The following is a 23,419-nucleotide window of genomic DNA, read 5'->3' as shown; positions in this document are numbered from 1 at the left end:
TTTCATGAATAAATGTAACAAAAATGTATTAAAACCTGAAGCTATCTTACATTTATAATTTTGTGTCTGTGTAAACAGTAAGAGATTGTAATTGAGAAAGCCAGGGTTTCTATAATGTGCAGTAACTAAAGCATACCCTACGTTTGGGTTTTGAAAATTATTTCAATGTCAGTTGATTCTGTTTCCTGAAATGGAAGAACATTTTTCTGCCCCCCTGACCCCTGTTCCTCCTGGCAAAATCCCATTTAATGATGAGATTTTTAGGAAAAATACAAACTCAAGGAACTGTGAAGTCTTCGAGCAAGAAAGATTTAGTCTTTCCCATGAAGGAAAAAGAGAGTTTAAGTAGTTCCTCTCCTTTGTTTGGAATCCTAGAAGTAGACTGAGATACTACAATGTCATGGAAGATAGATGCTATGGAAGACCTGAAATAGGTTAGGTTATTTGTATTTCAGTACTGCCTTGACTGAGTTTGGCAGTGTATACAAAGAGACAAAGTAGGCTGTGTGTGAAGGATTTTGATGAGGGTAATAAAGATTACTTTCCACTGAAAAATCTCAGGGGAAGGAAAAATGACATTTAATTCCATTGAATTATAATCTCAGAAGATGCTATCAAGAATTGTATATCATTACTTGGAATTACTATTTCATCTTGAATAATCTTCATAATTATTCTGTATTTGTCCTAGTACTGGAAAGTGCATGCAAGGTTTTGGTATCGCTTTGTAATATGAATCCTCTAGGATTTCAGAATTGCCAAAGATAAATAATTGTCCCTTGGTTATGATCCAAGCTTAACACTTCTGAATACAAATTTTTTATAATTTCGTTAGTATTAATGGCAGAATCAAAAAGTTGAGTGATTATTTCCATGTTATTTTTATGATTGAAACACACCATGAAACAGATCGTCTATTAGTTTAAATTGGCATAAATCTACTGAGATAGTCCCAAACTTGAAATAAGCACCAAACTTTCATCATATTCATGATGTTATATTAGAAACATCTTTAGCTGAGTTTTTCAAGGTACTTAAATATCTGAGAATTTTGCAGATTTATTTCTGTCTCCCACTACTACAGGTTATGAATATCTGTAATTCTTTGCTGTGCTGTCAAAGTACAGTTTCATATGGTAATGAATTAGCTTGCTATCACACTGTCTGCTGCATTGGTAGACCTGAGAATATAGTTTTAATGTCTATATTACTTATATCATGTTCTCAAGCCTTCTTTTTGACAGATGTGGCATCAATATATGAAAGAAGACTAATTCATTTTTATATAAAATAATATTTTGATAATAAAGTAGAATGAAGATACAAAATAAACATACAGCCTGGCTTCAGTATCCATAACAGAGACATGGAAATCAGGCGATCTGTTAACATCAAATGTTCCTCTATTCCAGTATCTTGTCTTCCATAGAGGCCGATAGCAAGCATATACAGAAGAGTATAAAATCATAGGGAGAACATAGCAATACTTCCCCCAAATACTCTCTTTGCTTCCAGCGTGTTTTGGCTTATGAACTTGGAACAAAATGGTATATTTCCAATAAATAACCCTTGATGAATTTTTATTCCTTGAATCCTTCAGGTTACTTTTGTACATATGTAAACTCTTAGCATCTGTAGCATGTTACAGTAAGGATGCTGTGTGAAGCATTTCTTTTTAATTGTTTTAGGGCTGCTAACTTCATGGAGTTTTTTTATACCCCTTAATTTTGGGTGTAAAAGCCAGTACACATCTGTCCCTATTTATTTTCTCCAGCCCATTCATGATTATGCAGATTTTTCATTCCCCTTTTGTCTGTTTTACAGCTTTAATTTTTTGTATTACTTGCTCCTGTTATTAAAATGTTCCTTACTTATGACAAACCTGTTTCTCTTCTCTGCACCTTTTTGAGTGGTATTACCTGTTATCCAAGGTGAGAAAAATAAATCCAAACACAGAATTCAAGATTCAGGTGCAGCATGAATTTATATAGTAGCTTAATAGTGTTTTCTGGGGTTTTTTTCTTAGTACTGAACTGATCTTTTAATCGAACTGTCAGCGCTCAGTTCAAAGCTATTCATTGTATACTTTAAGTTAATATTTTTCCCAATTTGAATCACTTTCATCTACATTGAATTTTATATGCCATTTCATCTCTAGTTTTTATTAGAAATGGCTCTAATTTTTATTACCCTTAGGATCATTGGCAAACTTTGTCCTACTCTTCATTAACTTTTTTAAACCATTTGTGAATTTGATCAACAGCCTGTTCCAGCACAAGTCTCCTTAGGCCTCTGCTGGTGATCTCTGTCCTCCGTGAAAAATGGTGTTTTATTCCAGTCCTTTGTTTCTCTCAATTACTTACCCATAGGAGTACTTTTTATCTTGCTCTGTGTTTTGATAGTTTCTCTAATGGTCTTGTTGAATGCCATTTGGAAACCCACTGTATCATGCTTGTCTAAGTGTTACTTGAAGCCTTCAAAAAGAATTCCAGTATGTTTGTGAGATATGACTTCCCTTTAAGAAAGTCACGTTGACTCTTCCCAAATATGTTATATTTGCTCATATATCCAGTGACTCTATTCTTTAAAATACTTTCTCTCCATATAAATGTGAGGCTTCCTGTTTGGAAGCTCCCTGGACCTTCCCTTGAGCATTTCACAGACATTAATATTACATTACCTGCTGTTCAGATCTCCAGAACCAGACTTTTAATCAAAAAGTTTCACACTGCAGCTTGGCAGTTTCAACCTGGTTCTAGTTTTTGGATTAATGCCATATTGCCTTGGCAATTTTTTTCTATTTACAACTTCTGTTTTTCTATAACTTCTTCTAGGGATCCTTCAATTTTAGGTATTTCATCTGATGAGTTCCTTCTGTGAAGCAGGACTGTGGCTTAAGAACTGCATTTACCATTTCTTCCATGCTTTGTTTTCTTGAGCAATCCTTTATGGCTCTATCATGCTGAAGCGTGTCCTAAGAGCAATGAAGCTGATGAAGTATGTAACTACTATGTATTTATAAGAAATTCTGTAGACACTCAGATTTCTGCAAAAAATCGAAGAGATTTGAGATCAAAGTTAAAGAAAAATTGAGGCCTATACAAATTATTATCAAAGAACATGCAGAATTATTTACTTTTATAACCATTGAAAGAAAAATGTTTTTTTGCCTGTGCCAATTACACTACTGATCTAAGAAAGTTATCTGTTAATAACCTTTTTTCATCTCTCACCATGCAGAACACAGTTAAATAGCTTGTGCACTCTCAAGGAGATTCAGAATAATACCCTAATAATTTCATGCTCTGAAATGGGGCCAGAATATTTAGAACATAATAAAAATTACATAGCTGAGAAGAAAAAAATCTTCACTTTTTTTAATAATTACTATTATTGAGAGCAAGTGCAAAAGGACTAATTACACTGAGAGCAGAAGAATTACTAAAGCTATAAATCCGTGGTAAGCAAGATTAATCTGTTTGGATGGTAGTATTTATAATATTGTTGAGGCACAATGTCGCTGTATATTTTCTGCTGGTCTGAATAAGGTAATTCCTTCCCTGACTTCTGTTAAGAATAGAGTCTGTGCATAGTGACAGCCTTTGTTTCTCAAGAGCAAAGAGCTTATGGTATGTGAACTAATGCCTGTTTCTCCAGCAGTTCATAAGGCCTCTAACACGAATTCTCTGGAAACAAAATATCATGAAAATGATGGACTACACATGTTCAATACACTACTTATTTCAGTAACATCTACAGGAATGTAATAGTAGTCTTCTGAAAAAATAAAGTATCAAACAGTTGTCTATTTACCTTGTTTGAAGTAGAAAAAAATGGGTTGTTTCAACATAAAATCCCTTACATTGTGCATTTTATACCAAACTAAGCAAATAAACACACTGTCATATTCAACAAGGGAGAGCAAATAGAAAAGATCTTTCAAACTAAAATAAGATAGAAAAAGCTTTCTTTTGAAAGCAAAGGCCATTTTCAAATAGAGAACTTCAGAAAACTTTTTCCCATCTTAAAATATAGTTTCCACGAAGTCATTTAATATATCTTCCACAGTTCTAGTGATGATGATTTATTTTTATAAGTATTAGGATATTGCCTTTTTACACATCTTTGTAGCATAATGTCAACATAAATATACAATTGTACATGCTTTAATCCTTCAGTCTACAGCATAAGTAGGCTACACAGTTTGTAATATTTGAATGACTTCAGCAGGGTTCCTTTTAAGAACAATATTCTGCACTGAGTATTGCAATTTCAAGGCCTTGGTGAGAAAAAATCTAATGTACAGTGTGACCTTGAGTGTTAATTCCAACTTGGATGTTGCAAGGTTTGTTGTGCAGAAGACTTCTGTTGTATTATAATAATGGTATATCCACTTCTGCAGTTCTTTGTTACAGAAAACCTATTTCCACTAAGATAATGCATAAATTTGCCAGCTAATAATGACTGGGGTAAGGACAATTAGAAGTAGGACGTATAAAATATATTTCTGTTAATGTTACTGGTTACCTTAAAAGATATATAAGGCTAGCTGCATATTGTGTCTATGTATATATTATACCTCTTCCTCCTTCTTTGCAAATGGGATTTGTCTGATTTAGGATATAAATTATTTTCCTTTTTTAAATTTGTGTCATGCCTTGCTGACTGAGTGCTATGAGAGGTGTCAGATAGTATGAAAAGGTGGTAATTGACTTCAGTGACAGTTTTCTCTAAGTGAAAGAGGTAGACAAGTCTAGTGTATAAAAAAGCCTTTGTCAGTGTTGAAATTCATCTCCCTTTTGTTTGGAGTTTATTAAAAGCAACTCCAGAATATTCCATTGTCCAGTCTAAGAAATAGATTTTTATACATAAGAAAATTCAGAAAAATATTTGATCAAAGTATTAACAGTTTATATAAAAATACTCCTCCTTTAGCTTATACATTTTTAGGGCAGTTTATGGATTTTGTATCCTGTAATTCAATTCTATTTTTGCACTAAAGAGAGTTTATACATTTACCATGTTTACCAGTAAAGGTGAGATTTTTTCCAGGTAATTTAATTTAAAAATTAGGGGTCATTTTCCTTTCCAGTTAATACAGGTATAATTAGCACTTTGCAAAAATGTAAAATTTTTAATATTATAGTTACAATTTTGAGTACCAGAATATAATGTTCTTTTTACTAGTAAATATTTTGGTTTGTGCATTTGGAAAATGACTACTGTCTCTTGAATCATCATATAAATGCAAATGACATAGTATTTAATACACTATATATATGTCCAAATCAAAGGCCGTATTTATATCTTATTCACTGGGTGTTTGAGTTGGAGTTTCATGTTTCTGTTGTTGATTTTTAATATGGCTAGTGCTAAGTTTTTAGAATTAGGTAACAGGTCTAAAAAGCAATATTTTAATACAGTGTTGGCAAAGGATTTATTTTAATTTCCTGTTACAGCTACTAAGCTCAACTGTTACGGCAGTTCCTGGGTTTGTTGGTAGTACTAAAATGAACTCTGTTTTCTCCTGGGAGACCAGGCTGCTTCTTCATCTGAAGTGCATGTATACCAATGCACACAGCATGGGTAACAAACAGGAGGAGCTTGAAGCCATGATGAAACAGGAAAATTATGATGTAGTGGCTATCACAGAAACATGGTGGGATGTCTCCCAGGACTGGAGTGAGCCAATTGATGGCTACAAGCTCTTTAGGAGGGATAGACAAGGAAGGAGAGGTGGTGGGGTGGTGCTGTATGTTAGAGACTGTTATGATTGCTTTGAGTACAAGTGTAGTGAAGACAAGGTGGAGTGTCTTTGCCTTAGAATCAGGGGGAAGGCCAACAGGGCAGATGTTGTAGTGGGAGTCTACTATAGACCACCCACCCAGGACAGAGAGGTGGATGGAATATTCTACAGGCATTTAGAAGAAATCTCACGATCGCTTGCCCTTGTTCTTGTGGGAGACTTTAACTTCCCAGACATCTGCTGGAAATACAACACAGCAGAGCGGGACCAGTCCCAGAGATTCCTGGAATGTGTGGGAGATAACTTCCTGACACAGCTGGTGAGTGAACTGACCAGAGAAGGTGCCCTGCTGGATCTCCTCTTTGTGAACAGAGAAGGACTGGTGGATGATGTGACGGTTGGAGGCTGACTAGGGCACAGCGATCATGAAATAATAGAGTTCTCTATTCTTAGAGAGGCCAGGAGAGGGGGAAGCAGAACTGACATCCTGGACTTCCAAAGGGCTGACTGACTTGTTTAGGCACCTGCTTGACAGAATCCCTTGGGAGACTGTCCTGAAGAGTATAGGGGTCCAGGAAGGCTGGGCACTCTTTAAGAAGAAAGTCTTAGTGGCACAGGAGCAGGCTGTCCCCAGGTGCTGTAAGAGAAGCCGGTGCCAGAGAAGACCACCCTGGCTGAACAGGGAGCTTTGGCTGCAACTCAGAGAGAAAAGGAGAGTTTATGGCCTTCGGAAGAAGGGGCTAGCGACTCACAATGGTTACAAAGATGCTGTGAGGCTATGCAGGGCAGAAATCAGGAGGTCTAAAGCCCAGCTAGAAATTAATCTGGATTCAGCAATCAAGGACAACAAGAAATGTTTCTATAAGTATCTGAGCAGCAAAAGACCAGAGAGAGCCTCCATCCCCTGCTAGATGCAGGAGGAAACATGATAACTAGTGACAAGGAAAAGGCTGAGGTGCTTAATGCCTTCTTTGCCTCAGTCTTTAATAACAAGACCAGTTGTACTGAGGGAATCCAGCCTCCTCAGCCAGAAGACAGAGACTGGGAGAATGACCGCCCTGCATTCCAGAGGGAGATAGTCAGTGACCTACTGCATCATATAGACATACACAAGTCTATGGGATCAGACGGGATACACCTGAGGGTGCTGAAGGAGCTGGCTGGAGTGCTCCCCAAGACGTTTTCCATCATTTACCAGCAGTCCTGGCTGACCGGGGAGGTCCCGACAGATTGGAAATTGGCCAATGTGATGCCCATCTATAAGAAGGGTCAGAAGGATAATCCGGGAAATTAGAGGCCTGTCAGCTTGACTTTGGTGCCCGGGAAGCTGATGGAGCAGCTCATCCTGAGTACCATCACACAACACATGTGGGACAACCAGATGATCAGGCCCAGTCAGCATGGGTTTATGAAAGGCAGGTCCTGACTGACAAACTTGATCTCCTTCTACGACAGGGTGACCTGCTTATTGGATGAGGGAAAGGCTGTGGATGTTGTCTACCTTGACTTTAGTAAGGCCTTTGACACCGTTTCCCACAGCATTCTCCTGGCAAAACTGGCTGCTTGTGGCTTGGATGAACACACGCTTTGCTGGGTAAAAAACTGGCTGGATGGCCGGGCCCAGAGAGTTGTGGTGAATGGAGTTAAATCCAGTTGGCGGCCGGTCACAAGTGGTGTCCCCCAGGGCTCGGTTTTGGGGCCACTCCTGTTTAACATCTTTATTGATGATCTAGATGAGGGGATCGAGTGCACCCTCAGTAAGTTTGCAGATGACACCAAGTTGGGTGGGAGTGTTGATCGGCTCGAGGGTAGGGAGGCTCTGCAGAGAGATCTGGACAGGCTGGAGCGATGGGCTAAGGCCAACTGTAGGAGTTTCAATAAGGCCAAATGCCGGGTGCTGCACTGTGGCCACAACAACCCCCAGCAGCGCTACAGGCTTGGGGAGGAGTGGCTGGAGAGCTGCCAGTCAGAGAGGGACCTGGGGGTGTTGATTGACAGCCGGCTGAACATGAGCCAGCAGTGTGCCCAGGTGGCCAAGAAGGCCAGTGGTATCCTGGCTTGTGTCAGAAATAGCGTGGCCAGCAGGGACAGGGAAGTGATCTTACCCCTGTACTCGGCACTGGTGAGGCCGCACCTCGATGACTGTGTTCAGTTTTGGGCCCCTCACTACGGAAAGGACATTGAATTACTCGAGCGTGTCCAAAGAAGGGCAATGAAGCTGGTGAAGGGTCTGGAGCACAGGTCTTATGAGGAGCAGCTGAGGGAACTGGGGTTGTTTAATTTGAAGAAAAGGAGGCTCAGGGGAGACCTTATCACTCTGCAACTTGTAGCAAGGTGGGTGTCAGTCTCTTCTCCCAGATAACAAGCAATAGGACAGGAGGAAATGCCTTCAATTTGTGCCAGAGGATGTTTAGATTGGATATTAGTAAAAATTTCTTACTCAAAGGGTTGTCAGGCACTGGAACAGGCTGCCCAGGGAAGTGGTTGAGTCACCATACCTGGAGGTATGTAAAAGACATGTAGATGTGGTGCTTAGGGACATGGTTTAGGGGTGGACTTGGCAGTGTTGTTTACAGTTGGTCTCGATGATCTTAAACATCTTTTCCAACTTAAAAGAGTCTATGTTTCCATGATGAAACTGAGATCAAGAAATTGAAGCAAAGGGAAATTAATTTACATTTATAATGCCATTTACAGTTCTCATATGTGCCCTGCTTTTTTTTTTTCCTTTAGTTTTACACTTCTAGGAATGCTGGCTATATTCCTTGGAAGAAGGAAGGCTCTAGTTAGACAGAAGGAGATCCTCCCAAGGCTTTTTAGATCACAGCTTTTTATATGGGTAAAAATGCAATTTTGCTATTTACCATACGCTCTTGAGGATACATTGATTTTATAACAACTTCAAATACTAATATAGGAATGAGGAGACAGAGGATAACTAGGAACAAAGGGAAAGGGAATAATTTAGTCCTGTAAATTATAGCATTTTTTTATCTGACCATCAATATGTCAGGAACTACCCAAGCAAGGACATGAGTCCTATGGTTGTTATCTCTCAGATATTGCTTTTTGAATTAAATATCTGAAGAGCAGATCTTAGTGCCAGCCTTGTGGCTTCATCCATGTACAGGTTTTAGGTGCCATGTTGTTACCCTTATCTACTTTCGAGAGAATCCCAAAGCATTTTTGGTCAACAGGTATATGATTAATAAAGAAATTTTTCAATGTGCTCAGCACTCCTTGCACAGTTACCTCACATGGACAGCTTGTCTGATCTTCAGTCAATTGTCCTTTTTCTGTACAGTTGGTACTCCTTTTATTTTTGCCTTGAGTATTCCCTAGCTGCCCAGGAGTGGTTCAAAATGGAGCCTTCACATAGTCTTGCATTTCTTTTGTTTTTATCTTTGTTTTTCTTTCATGATCACAGAAAGATCATAGGCACTCAATTGCACTGGATGCGAAGTACAAAAATGCAACTGATGTTAATAAATGTCTGAACTCCAGGTTTCTCATACTTTGAAAGTGAGAAAAGGGGAAAAAAAATCAGTAAAAGCTTTGAAAAACATCTCCATGAATCAGGGAGAATTATTATCATAAATACGTAAATCATGCACTGAAGTAGAGAGGCAAATTGGGGAATTATACTTCATATACTTCATAACTGTAGTGTAATTTGGAAATTGGGGGTAAAGATGAGACACTAAGACATCAGTAAGAAATCAGCTGAAATAGATGTTAATATCAAAATAATAGCAAATGAGTAGGAGTTGTGACTGTTTTAATGTAATAAAAAAAGGTAAGAAAGTATAAAAAGGAAATTGAAGTTCTTTTAGGAGTACTTCTACATTAACTGATTATATTGCTACATGCAATATTTTACATGGGCTGATATTGATCACACTTCATAAATAAGTGTAGATGTAGGTGTTTTTATCCAAAGCAGTTTTTAAGTGATAAGAGACAAGATGTATTTAAGCATTTAGAACTAAGAAGATTATACTGCAGTGATAACTTGCTGAATGATATTATTAGGAACTACTGGTAATACTATACAATTTTGAAATACATTTCAAATTCTTAATATTTTAATATTATAATTTCAATTCATTCACACATTTCTATATTAAATGGCAAAAAATGTTAGGTGAATTCAATACAGAAACTGATTTTAGTCTTAATGGTAATTTTTAAAGGAAGTTTAAGATATCTGTCACTAAAAACTACCTTGTGAGTGGTTTCATACTGCACTAGCTGTGGGTGTGCTATCAGCATAACTGTACTAAATTAGAATAAGCTCTTTCTCTTGAAGTTATGTTCTCATGCCAAAAAATTTAAGAGACTGGTGTTTCACAACATTTCAGTAATAAATTGCCTAAGTAAAGATAAAGTTTAGGAATGAAATAAGCAGTGCTTGTTTTTCTAGGGAGAGGTATGATTTCTTACACAAAGTACAATGAGTGGTAACTTCAGCCTGTTCACTAAAAGGATATTTCTGCCTTTGCCACATACAATCTAATGAACTTCATTATTAGAAAATAAATTTCTTCTGTTGTCATTATGTATATAATAGAAAATCTTGAAATCTTAAAAATGGAATAGAAAGATAAAGTGCATTTCAAGAAAATCAGAATCCTCTATTTTATAGTACTTTGCCATTTTTCATAACTTATTTGTGTTACTTTGTTTTTAAAGAGCAGATGAAAAATTTCAAACAGACATTATTATCATCTATGACGTACCACAAAAGTGAAACAAAACCTTGATTTTTTTTTTTTTTTAATTGTTTCTACCAGGATGAATTTAACAAGTAAGGTTCAATACATTACCTCAATAAAACTATCTCCTCCAGAAGGTAAAGCTGAAAACATAACAAATTAGTTGTTATATTGGTATCTGCAGTTCAGAACAGTTGGGAACTGCAAGAAAGTAAAAAGATTAGAAGTGTAAATGCAAATGTGTTTTCATGAAATGTTAGCAAAGGAAGATAAACAAGAAGCTGCAAGACTACATGGAACCCTAGTTAAGTTTATTTGTCTAGTAACAATAAGACCTGTTGGTCCTGTTTCATAGAAACTATATAGTGCCATGAAGCTGTGTAAATTTTAAATGTTAACACACTAGAAATTGTAGTATCTTGCTTAGAGATTAAGAACTATGGAAAGCCTAATATTAAAGATAGCAGAGAAGCTTGTCCCATTGTCTTGAACTTTGCTGGAAACCTCTGTGCACATACAGAAGGATTAGCTAGTAAAATCCTTTCATTATACTTCTACTGCCAGATATTTTTTCTATAACTACCAAAAAAGAAAACATAAATAGAAAACATTCAGTATTCTATATTTTGGAAATCCTGTTTCCTAGCTACACTTAATTGTTTTGTTAGTTAAACAACTCTTTTAAATAATTTATTTGACACAATGCTGAGCCAGTAAGAATCTTAATAGGTCTGTGAATAGGATGGTAACAACAATAAGGCTGCCTGAAGCTTTTCTTTGTATCCAGACAGAATTAAAGCATGATGAGGGAAGTTGTAGTTGATCTAATTATTAATATATATTTATTGTGAGTTATACTTTTTTACTACTCAGTATAATGTTTTCAGTGTATCAGATGTCCATACGTATTTCGATTTTTTTCATTTGCAAGTTGAATAGAAAGGGAGAAAATCTTTTACAAAGAAAGTTCAAAATAGTCCAGATGCTCCAAATGGTATCTGCTGCTACTATTGCAGTATTACAAAAATTACACAAAATCGAAGTCCAGTTCCTCTACAAAGCTTAAGAGCAATTTACTGAAGGTCTTACAAAAAGGTCTAAATAATTAGAGGACAGGAAATAACATATTACTTCCAGGGCTAAGTTAAGAAATAAGAACTTCATTCTGAGAAAATATTAAAAAATAACAGTAATATTGGGTTCCCAGAAGAAGTGGAAGGGTAATCTGACATACTTTATAGAAAATTTAGCCTTGTTCAGTTGATGATAAAGTATGAGACTTTACATTTACTTAAATTTAAAATGTTTTACCAATATAGACCTCTGGCTTTGTATGCTCCTTTGCTAGACAGCGTTGAGTGAAAAATTCTATGAATATTTTTCAGTTGTGGCTGGCATCTGGATGTATTTGCACTTGTTTCCCAAAGTGTTAATCTCCTCCACAGGATTTCAAGTATGTAATAAACCAAATCCAGCTTTCCCATATAGTATAGTCTCTTCAAAACATATAACATTTCTGCCTGTTAGAGGAGTGTGAGAAATTAGCTGCTGAAGGGTTAGTCATGAGACATCTATGTGGTCACAGGAAGTTAGTAAATCCATTGAAGGATTGCTTAAAGTATGTGAATATTTAAAAGGATTCTCCCACCTATATTTTAAGATCCATAAAGTTCCTTTGTTTTTCAAAAGAGATGAAAAAAATTGTGAGGAAAAATTTGTAATGGAAAAAGTTGGTGAAAATTTGGAAAGTTCCTATTAAAATCCTTTTCTAGGAGAGAAGGTGTTATGGCTGTCAGAAAAAATGTTCTTTACTATTAAAAAAAAATGGTAAGGACAGGAGTAGTTTGTTTAAATATATGCATTTAAACAACTCTTCCATGAAACTATGAATGTTACTAAACTCAGTCAGAGGGAAATAATGGGAATTTTTTCCTTGGCTAATGGCTGGAATTGTTCTTTTCTGGTTTATTCAGCATTATACATTTCTGTGTAATCTACACTTTGTCTTACCCTGCTGTGTGTAACAGAGTGATTTTGATGAGAATGTTTTCTGACTTCTACCAGATGTGTCCAATTTATGGGGACAGTGAACAATAACAGCAAGTATCCTCAAGCTACCTTAATTGGTATTTTTTCTGTGTAGGTTTCCAAAGAAACATCTTGTTCCACAAAGCTGAACTAGGATACAACTTTTCAAGTTGTTCATGATGCAGCTTTAACTCTATCATGTTTCCTATGTTCTGTTCCTCTGTGTTTCACATTAAAATTATAGTTTGGTTTATATGTTTTGTTCTAGAATATAACAGAATTGCTTTTTTTAAATGATTATTTTGGTGCAATGTTTGCAGCAATTCATTTTATTAAATGTGTAATTTAGTCTTTTTAAGAGGTTAGCTTAGAGGTAAAGTCACAGCTATTTAACTAATAGGTTCTAGGATTATATCCCAGCATAGCTTCAATTCAGCTCATCAAATGATTACCTAGAATTCCCCATTTTGGGAATTCCCCATTCCACTTTTCAAGGAAGGAATTTTGTCTGATTGGCTCCTCTATGCTGAATTATAATGTTTACTTCATGCGCTGTTGAACACTTAAGCTGTTTGCCGTGAAATCTTCCATAGAATACCCATACTTAAAATGTTGCTTGAATGTTTTGGGAGATTTATACAGTTTAGAACAGCTGCTGTGTTGTCAGATAGAAGCTCAGTATGGTAATTATTGAGCTATATAGTATTAAGTATATCTGAAAATATTTGCAGGCTTTAAAAGAATTTCCAGGTTTTTAAAATGTAGCTGATAAATAAATAAACTTTACAACAATATATTCATCCTACATTTTTTTTTTGTAATCAACAATGTGCTTAAGAGTGGACATGATATGAAAAATAAATAGTATTCAAGGCAATATTGTAGATGTGTGGTCAACTTTGGATATACACAAAAAAGTTCTAAGTTAGAGCACTAGTTTCTCTCCCTTTTTCTCCTACTTTACAGTTTCAATAATTTAAATGAAGATGGTGCTTTGCCTGATTATCTTTTTCAAAGGTGTCATAAATTCTTCAGAATTATGCATGAGTACAGTGCACTAACATTGAGATTGTAGCTCAGCGGGTAGCACTTTTAACTTGCATGGATGATTAGGTTGCCTAAAGGACAGGGTGTAAATTAGAAAGGATTACTTGAAAAGATCAATTATTTAATCTGATTCAGTTTGCAAAAGTTTTTTTGAAACATTTTAACATATGTATTAGAAAGACTTATTAGTGTGAATCATACAATAGGAACCATGGCAGTCACTGTTTCCTTTGCAAAAAATATATTTAATAAGTTATTACCATCCTTGCACTAGAAATACTCAGTTTTATTCCATGTACTCAATAATCAGACTTGAAGTTAATTAATGTTTTATAGCTTGTCATGAGGCACTCAAAATTCTAGTACGTTCCTAGTGCTGAAACTGGTTGCAATCTGTTTTGTCAAATTTCATCTTTATATCTAAAGGAATTTTCTTTCTCCTTCTGCTGATTATCCAGGATTAAAATCATATTCTTAAATCATGGTCCTCAAACTGGTGTTCATCCCCTAAGAGCCTCTGACATTTCTCAAGGCTAGAAGGAGAGCAAAGTGTGAGGTTGCCTGCAGATTACCTGCTTGCTGTTACTCTCTAGAGGTCAGCAAAGGCTGGGGACTACTGCTAGATAACCGAGGGCTTTTGCTGTGGGGAGAAGGGTCGTACCCTTTATAGCTTCCTATTTCCCTTTTTCATTGCTTAACTTTCATGAAATGAAATCTGCTTACATGTATGTATCTCAGACTGTTGGTAAATTTGAAGAATCATATTTCTGCTGTCCTTTTTTTAACCCCATTACATGATTTATCTTTAAATATGCCTGAGTCATCTTTCTGTGCTAAAAAGCCAGGATCCTAGCCAATTTGTGGTTTGGGTTTTTTTTTTTTTAAAGAAAGTAGTAATTCTTATTCAGCATTCTAAAAAATCAACTGACAAATGTGCTAATGAAAATTCAAAACATTATAAAGTTTGTCTACATTTAAAACTGGGTATTATGAACATCTATAAAGTAATCCTTGTACTTTAGTTTTCCCACATTTGCATTAGTGTTAAATATGAAGAATTGTGTTGTTATTCAAAATATAAATGACACTGAAACAAACTGAGTGCAGATTGTGATGCAAATGCTTCTCTGTGTTTTGAAGAAACAGCAGGAGCCTTTGCAGCTGCTCTTTTCTGGAAAACAAACATTCTGCAGCACAGCAAATTGTGGGCCTTCAGAACTGAAATAAACAAATACTCATTGTTCTGTGTGATGTTTAAAAGATGTTTATGGTGGAAGAATAACCCAATGAAAAGCAATACTTAAGTCCTGCTACACTGAGTGATCGCCCATCTTATATCTTGTAACTTATGGCATGGCAGGGGGTGCCATGAGTATCTGCAAACTCCCCTCTTGTCCCTTGGAACTTTTTTCAGTGGCTTTTCATAAAAGACACTAGCTTAAAAGCATTTTGGAAAACATGAAATTATCAGAAATTCTGCATTAACCAAAACCATCATTTATGGGGAAAACACATCTTTTATAACACTAGCATGGTTTTTGGTAGTGGGCTAGTACAGTTAAGTGTTTCTGCTACCATTAACTCCTGTTCGTCTTGCTCAATACACTGTGCATTCTGTAAATAAGAGAAAAGTACCCAATGAAAGCTGTGCCTATTTTTTTTTTCTCCATTTTGCAGAATGCCCAGAGGAAGTGTGGGGATTTCCTATGTGTCAGTACTTGAAGGACATGGGCTGGTGCTGTGGTCGCAATGCTAGAATGTCGGCATGCTTGGTATGATTCCCCTTCTTTTCTTTTTCCTACTTAGAGCTTTATCCAGATGTTATAGAATTCATTGTTTTTGGCCTCTAATCCTAGAGCCATGACTTTAATCCAAGACTCTACAGAATAACATCATTAATGTTGTAAGCATGATGAATTATATCTTAAAAAATAGTATTGACCTTCCAGCTTTGTATATTTTATACTTGCTGAAGGCATGAAAAAATGAGTATTGACAGAAATGTATTTTAAGAGTGGACAGAAAGGCCAAACCTTTCTTGAAACCTAAAGGAGGTAGCCCCTCAGGGTAGTAGTTCCTGGCCAAGGACTTAGTGGGGAACGAGGTAAGTGTAGAAGGATTGCAATAAGTAACTCCCCCAACACCTTCATGATTCATAATATTGAATGTTCTGACTGTTTAAAGCCTAAACAAACCTGCCTATTCCAAAAACTAGAAGAGCTCTAAAATCCATGTGGCTTAAGAGACTGGAAACATCTTTTTAACATTGCACCAAGAGATGAAGTGCTTTTAAAGACCTAACCTCATCAAGACAGGATGATGAACTGTTGTCTAATTTGAAAAAACATATATGTACTGAAAATTTCAACCACTGTTTCAGTTAGAACACCACGATTCCTTTCCTCTATTAATTTTTAATTTCTGGTATCAGATGAATCACATCAGGTTCTGGCTAGCCTCTGCTGCTAACTCTGTACCTTTGTTACAGAGAACAGTGTAGACTAAAGACTTGGTAACATATCAAGGTTATGTAAACTTGAACTAACATGATAATTAAATGCTATCAGGAGAAGGTATAGGAGTACAGTTGTTTAGTATTCATAAGGCTTAAATGTATTACCCTTGGCAAAGTACAAGAAAAAAATTGCTTCTTTTAGAGATGTAGCTGTAAAACTTATCAAAAAGTGCTTTCTAAAAGGGATTTGCCTTTTCTCTTTTTCTTGTCACTGTCATACAATACCGATTCTTCCTCAGCTGAAATAGTTAGCTATTTCCTTTCCCATTCCATTTCTTCTGGAAAGGAAAAGTTTGGACTGTTTTTCAACAATAGTAGGAAGATAAATTTTGTAAGCAAATGACCCCTGAGAGACAGTACTGATCGTGCCATATATATCTATTTTAGATTTCACAGAAATCACAGCAGTTTGACAGTTAAAAACTTTTTTTATTTAAACATTCATGAAAGGCAGAGTTCTCCTGTGTCATTAGATACTTTTACTGTTATTATGTTTGTAATTCTCTATTCATTTTTCATTACTAGGATTTTCCTTGCCTTCTTGGAGGTACAAGGGAGACAGCACAGTGAAGCTAGGCACCCATCTTCCTCGGGGAAATGGCTGGCTAGGGGAAGCTGAGTCTGCTGAGCAATGACACTCAGCATTATTACTGAGGTTCATTAGTACATGTCATTCAAATTGGTTAAAGTGCCAAGGGCCAGTGGTTCTGGACAAGAGTTTCAATTCCAGACCCTTACAGTACATGTTAGAATCCATGTTCATCTTCTAAGCAGCAGCAGATATATGCTGGTATGAGACCTAGAGCTTATACAGCAAAAGTCAAACCTGAGAGTTGGGCAAAGCCATAAAATGGAGGAACTGCAACTACTTAGATGATGTTTGAAGAACAGTCTGAAATACAAAATCAGTTCTAAAACTAGGAGAAGGAGAAGTGGGTGATTCAGAGACAAGCAGTCCTGTTGACTGTAGTGGAGTCTGGGGGCTAAAGGTGACGGTGACCTATGAGTGGTGAGGCTTTTTTGGTTTGCAGTCTCATTTGTTGTAGTGTCAGATAATTTATTGAATTTTTATCTTCATTCCTACTTCTATCTTTAATATTTAGTTGAAATTTGTATAGGCAGAGTATCTTTTCAACTGTGGAAAAATATTCCATGCTTCTAATTGTTTGTCATTTTTTGTCAATATGGATCATAAAAATCAAGTACCCTCACACCTACATCAGAATTTATGGTATGAAGAATCTAGTGAAAGATAATGCATAGCATTATGAACTGCAGTCCCTCTGAACTTTTTATTTTATTTAACTTTACATGTGGAAGTTCATTTTATCTGAATACTAGGGACAAAGTATTTAAAGATGTTGTACATAGAACTAATATTTATTTTAAAATAGTTGAATATGCAAAGTGAATTATTTGTATTTCGATAGGAATAGACTCAAGAAAAATGCATTTCTTTTTAGCACTTTCACAAAAGCTAATCCTCTGAAATTCTTTTACAATACTAAGAAAAACAAAAAAATTTTGCATGCATGTTTCCATACAGTTGGTTATCATTGCTTCTCCTATAAATAAACCAAAATAATAGGAGTGAGCTGATTATGAGTCCCTAAAGTTATTAACACTTTAAAGTGTGCAAGCTCATGTTATGTCACACCATTAATCTTTTAAAATATCATCTCCTCTGACTTTTATACAATGTGTTTATAAAATGTTCTGATAAAGAATAAACATATCAGCAATTTAATTCCTTCACTCTTAAAGGCTTTGGAGCGAGTTGCAGTTGGCCAAATGGTAAGTAATATTGTTTATTTTAGCCATTCTAAGATAAAATGTGTTCTTCCTCCTTGAATGCTCTTAATCCGTGACCTTTTATTGAACTTCTGCATTTCTGGAATCTAAAATACTAGCATACGCTATATCAAATCCTGATAGATAGCATGTGTCATCATGAAATCACATTTTTATTGCTGTAATTGTACTTAGTGAATCTATTTTCTTTTGACAATTAAATGTCTGGAAAAAAAGGACAACTTAAAATTTAAGGCATTAAACTGCCCTTTCTAACTTCTTTTGCGATCTTTCAGCTAATACATAAATTCAGTACAAATGCACTTCTGATATCCCTGGTTTGGATCACTCTATCCCAGTGTTTTATGAACTAATGTAAAAATAGCAATTGTTATGACAAAAGCTTGAACCTGTTAGGAACATCATCATTCTAATTCTTAATCCCGGTATATTTTTTCCCTGTGAATGCTTTGAATTATTGTTGTGCAAGGTATCCTTTCAGGGATGGTGGACACTGACTGTGCAAATATTTAAAAGGCAAGGCTGAGAGACCTCTACTTTCTGTGTGTAAGCCCACTGACCCCAGCAGTCTTTAAATGCATTTTGCCCTGAATTTTTAACTGGCAAACATTAACTATTTTTATGCAAACAGATCTTTCATATGCAAAGATATGAAGTTTTCAGTGTTTTGTGCTTTTGTGAGCATAGTGCTTTATGCATGGTTCGGACTACAGTGTATGACGATTCAGCTAGATAATTACTCTGTTTGTCTTTTAAACAGCTTAGTAAATTGTTATATTTATTTTACATAGTAGAATTTGGATCATGATCAGTATGTTTTTCCTCTGTTCTTTTTCTCTCTGCCAACCTTTGAACATTTACTTCAGAGTTTGGTTGTTTTATTTTTTTCTTGCATTTGTGATTATGTTAGAGTCTGACCCAAAAATGTTATTTTAACTGGATGCAAGAACATTAGTAAATTGTCCTCTTAAACTTGTTATGACTGATTGTAAAGGTACAGGCCAATAAGTAGTTAAGGAAACCAATATTCTTTTTGTTACTCTGATCTTAATTTCAATGCAATTTTAAATCCTTGCTGTTGTAAAATTTTTTGCAGCTGCCTACAGAATCATTGTTTTATCGAGCTGTTCTTCAGGTTATTATAGAAGAAATTTATGGTGTCACCAAAAGGTAGGAAGCTCAGAATTCACAGAGTATGAACCAAAGATCTGATTCTCATCCACCTCTATTCTGTAGAGAAAGTATTTCTTAGAAAGCAGAAGGGTGTAAGAATCAGTCTCATCAGACTGTATATACATATTGGTATTAAAATGCAGGGTAGATTTGTTTATCCTAAATCCACATCACAAATGTACTGCCCTTCCTTTACCTATAGTTGAAATAGGTCCTCTTTGGTACTGGATATGTGGATAAAACATATCTTCACCAGAGAACTGACAGCAAATTCACTAAAAAGTCAACACAGTCCTGGGTTACCCTGTTATGCAGAGGTCCTGGCAGCTTTAATACTGCAGAAGACAAAAAGAAGTTTCCATTTGTCCTGAGAAAAACTACTGAAAGCCCAATGGCCAACATGGCTGTGAAGAGCTACTTCCTGCCTATGCCCACACTGACAAGTACTGTGCCCTTCTGGGATGGGATTTGGAGAGCTGCAGCTGAGGACCTGACAACTGCCCTATACTCTCTTCTGGAGTTGTAGTTGGATTAGATTTTATCTAATTTTGTGGGATGTATGCCTCTTAGGACTTAGAGCACACCCAGAAGCACACCTTCCAGTTTAATTTAATTTGAAAATAATCCCTTTTTTTGAGCTCTGATCTTATTCCACAGTGTGAACCAAGGCATGGGAGGTGGGCAAAACCAGAAATTTCACTTCAGAAGTATACTCCTCATTAAAACAATTCCGATCTATAATAATGCAGATACACCCAAATCTTTTGCTAGATGTAGAGCCAGATAGCTTACCCTTCAGGTCAAATTCCTGAAAGAAGAAATGCTGGTTTATTTTAAAATTACATAAAATATAAAACCATGGCTACTATATTGTAAAAGGAGAAAAAGTGTGAGACAGGTCATAATATATTTCATTTGTTAAAGGAATCATATTTAAGATTATACTTTTGATATAAAAGCAATGGCTACCTTGGAAATACTCCCCCTCCAGTTTTATTCTTGAGCATAATGTTACATGGTGTGGAATATCCATATGGTCCATTTGGGTCAGCTGTTCCTGCCATGTCCTGTCCCACTTCTTGTGCACCCCCAGCCTACTCCCTGGTGTGCAGAAGGAGAAACAGGGGCCTTGATGCTGTGAAATCACTGTTTGGAATATTGGAAACATTGGTGTGTTACCAGCACTGTTTTAGTCACAGATCCAAAGCACGTCACTACATGGGTTGCTGTGAAGTTAGCTCCATCCCAGCCAGACCCAATCAATATCTTTCTCCCAGCAGCTTGTGATTAGGACAGATGCCAGTCTTCCGAAGAATGACATAACGACATCATCATTAACTGATTTTCAGACTGCATCAGCCCAAATGTTTAAGTCCATCTGAATATTAAATATGACTACAGAAATTCATTCTTTCTTTAAAAATAAATGCCACTGTTGATTCTCAATGAGTGGGGATCCCTGCCAGTGAAACAAGTTTAGGACTGCCACTGAGTGATGTCTTTCTGTTGACCTCAGTATATGTTAATCCTTATCTTAATTAAGGAGAAAGGTGTTTTACTAAGAATAAAGAGGGGAAAAAGTTTTAAATTATATTTCTATTTAGTATTTCATAGGGGGAAAGGTATTTCCTCTTAAGTAATTGCATACTCACAAACAGCTACTGTAGCTGAAAATATAACTCCTACACTGCACAGCTGGAAGAGGAGTTACATCAAGATGTAGTCAAGAAAGCGAATTCAGACTAACAAAAACTTTGCATGTTGTTTCTCCAAGATATTTTAAAAACAGAGAAGAAAAAGAATGTAAGTGGCCTGTTAGGATTCAGTCTTCCTATATATATTTTTTTTTAGTTTTTGTGCATTATTTTAGCATGTTTTCTGAAACAACCCACGTTTTTGGCTGGCTTCAAAAGTAGGCCATTGAGTTATAAACAGGAGACAATTCTGGCATCATTTAATGAAATAAAATTACAAGGATACGAACACAAGGTAACAAGTGAAAGTGAAATCTTATTCCAACTTGGCATTTGCTCAGTCCAGTGGTTGATGGTATATAAATTACAGCAGTATTACAGTAAATTATAGAAGTATAGAAGGAAATATCTGTCAGCAGAAATAAGAATTTTGTCATTCATATAGGGAAATAAAAATATTAGGGGAGAAATTAAAAGAAAGCTTCAACTAACTCTCAGATTTTTAGGTAAATATAACCATAGTACAACTGTACAGTTACTGTATCTAGAAATTTCTTGAAGTATCAGCTAGCTTGTTTTGTTTTAAGTAGAAGTGGGGAAAAAGGAAAATTGTTACTAACTTGGCAGTAGTAGCTCTCCAACTGATTTATTTCTTCTGAGTTAAAAACTAAATTAAAAATGTGTAAATTTCTGTTGTTGGATGTATAAAAGCCTGAATCTCAATGCTGTATTTGCAGTGATCGACATGTTGGAAAAACTTTCTCCAAATCATCCTCCTTCATAGATTATGTCAGAAAGTCTCTGAAAAAGCTGGAACTGGATGATTCAGAGGTGAGTCACTAAATAGAGACTGCATGCAATTCTTATATCTATGTAAATTCTTGAAGTCAGCACCACAATGCAATGTTTAAGCCACTGAATTGATTTAGTTTGTATATTGCTGCATAAATATAAAGCATTCTCATTTTTATTAATAAAGCCAATCCATACTTATTTTTATGTATTAAAAAAACATGTCAAAGTTGGTTTTTTTAATGTTTTTTTTGAAATAGACTTCCATGTATAAATTCTTTAAAAGGTTTTGTTTTAAAATTATTCTAATGACTTTATATAAAATATCCTTTTTTATACATGGTGCTCATGATCAGAATTTTTTTAAGCTTTTCCAGTATTTCTGAAGTTAATCCTACAAATGTCCTTTGAGGCAAAAAAATTTAATACGTACTCTATTTTATATATGCTGTCATTTAGAGGTAAATATACTTTTTAGATAGTGAGTGAAACAGGCATGAAGATCTTCTTGCCTGCACTGATACTATACATCCTGATAAAAGTAACTCTTGCACCCTTTTAAATCCAGCTGAAATGCTATCCTATGCAAACATGTACCTAAGTTTATACTGAAAATGATCCAAAAAAACATGAATAATAAATCACCTAGTAAATACTTTGACCCTTTTGTTTTCATTTTTTCTGCAGCAATATTATCTTGATCCCTTTGGACACCGTTTGAAACTGAAAAATGTGACATTATAGCAAGATAGGCAATTCCGCCCATGCAGTATGTTTCCCTTATAACTTGATTCCCAAAGTATTTCCAGTTTATTTTAGCCTTTAGACAGTCTCCCTCAGTAGACTTTGAAGATCTTTGAAGGCCTAATATATTTTTTCTTTAAATTAATAAATGTTAAAGATAAATATTAAGATTTTTAAATCACTTTCCTAGATAGAGAAAAAGAAGTAAATACAAAATTGAGGTTTAAACTTATAAAATCTTCCAGAATTTTTTTGTGTTCTTCAATGTCTTGTCTTAGTACTACAACTGCTAAATTGGTCAACAGATGGCAACATAGCATTAGGCATGGAATATGACTGTGTGGCGATCACAACCACTCTGTGAGAACAAGTTGTTCAATGCAGGCACTAGAGACTGATTATTAAAAAGTGTAGTACAAATCAAAGAAAAATGTAGAAGTAGCAAGTATGTAAAATGTTTGAAGTAAATGTTGTAGTAGTCTTTTGTAAAGCAGTGCTTAAAATCTGCAGTCAAAATGTCAAATCACTTAAAATTTGCCATGCACATCAAACCATGAATTAGGAGAAAAATGCAAAACCAAATAAAGTAAATGCAAATGACATTGGAATCATGCTTATGGCATTAAGAAAAAGACTTATGCCTGGAGTTCACTGTGGTTTAAAAGGATTATATTTAATTCTGTTTGCAATTTGAGTTACCTGTTTGTTTTTCTGTATGAACGGGCACTAACATCATGCATTTACACCAGCTGAAAGTAACTACTAATATGGTGTCTTTCTCAGTTTGTGTACAATCACTCAAAAGTAATAGTTTATTGTTTGTGCAATAATCAGTTTACTAAATCATTGAATAAACTCTACTGGTAGAGAGTTATACATTCTTTTCTTTAAAACCACTAAGCATAGAAACTTTGTGTCAATATGTCTGATTTTAGACATGCTGCCTTTTTCTAGAAAGGGTCTGCACAAATGTAAGTTTCCCTGAGAGAAAGATGTCTGTCGACACTACTTCAAGCTGCGTGTGTTTGTATCGTTGCTAGAGACCTGACTCAAGTAAACGCTCATTTTTGCTTGTATTTCTCCTCTTTTCATGTAGAGCTGGCTGCATACTGAAGACTGAATTTTATGCTGATCTAAACAATATTATTTTTTA

General features: G+C 35.5%; 1 protein-coding gene across 6 annotated transcripts in view; it reads left to right on the top strand.

The window, feature by feature from the left end:
* Positions 1-23,419, top strand: part of METTL25 (methyltransferase like 25) — a 66,153-nt gene that overhangs the window by 27,287 nt on the left and 15,447 nt on the right. For 4 of the 6 annotated variants that reach the window (XM_074827119.1, XM_074827124.1, XM_074827122.1 and 1 more), the window contains exons 6-9: positions 15,214-15,308; positions 17,816-17,845; positions 18,960-19,033; positions 21,468-21,561. In XM_074827119.1, coding sequence (XP_074683220.1) covers positions 15,214-15,308; positions 17,816-17,845; positions 18,960-19,033; positions 21,468-21,561 — 293 coding nt within the window. Of the gene's footprint in view, positions 1-15,213; positions 15,309-17,815; positions 17,846-18,959; positions 19,034-21,467; positions 21,562-22,209; position 23,419 lie in introns of those variants that run through there. The other 2 variants (XM_074827121.1, XM_074827120.1) reach the window with 2 other exon arrangements.

The sequence above is a fragment of the Strix aluco genome, chromosome 5, assembly GCF_031877795.1.
Source record: "Strix aluco isolate bStrAlu1 chromosome 5, bStrAlu1.hap1, whole genome shotgun sequence".
Taxonomy (NCBI): domain Eukaryota; kingdom Metazoa; phylum Chordata; class Aves; order Strigiformes; family Strigidae; genus Strix; species Strix aluco.
Note: the sequence above shows the minus strand (reverse complement) of the source record. Positions and strands in the feature narration are given on the sequence as shown.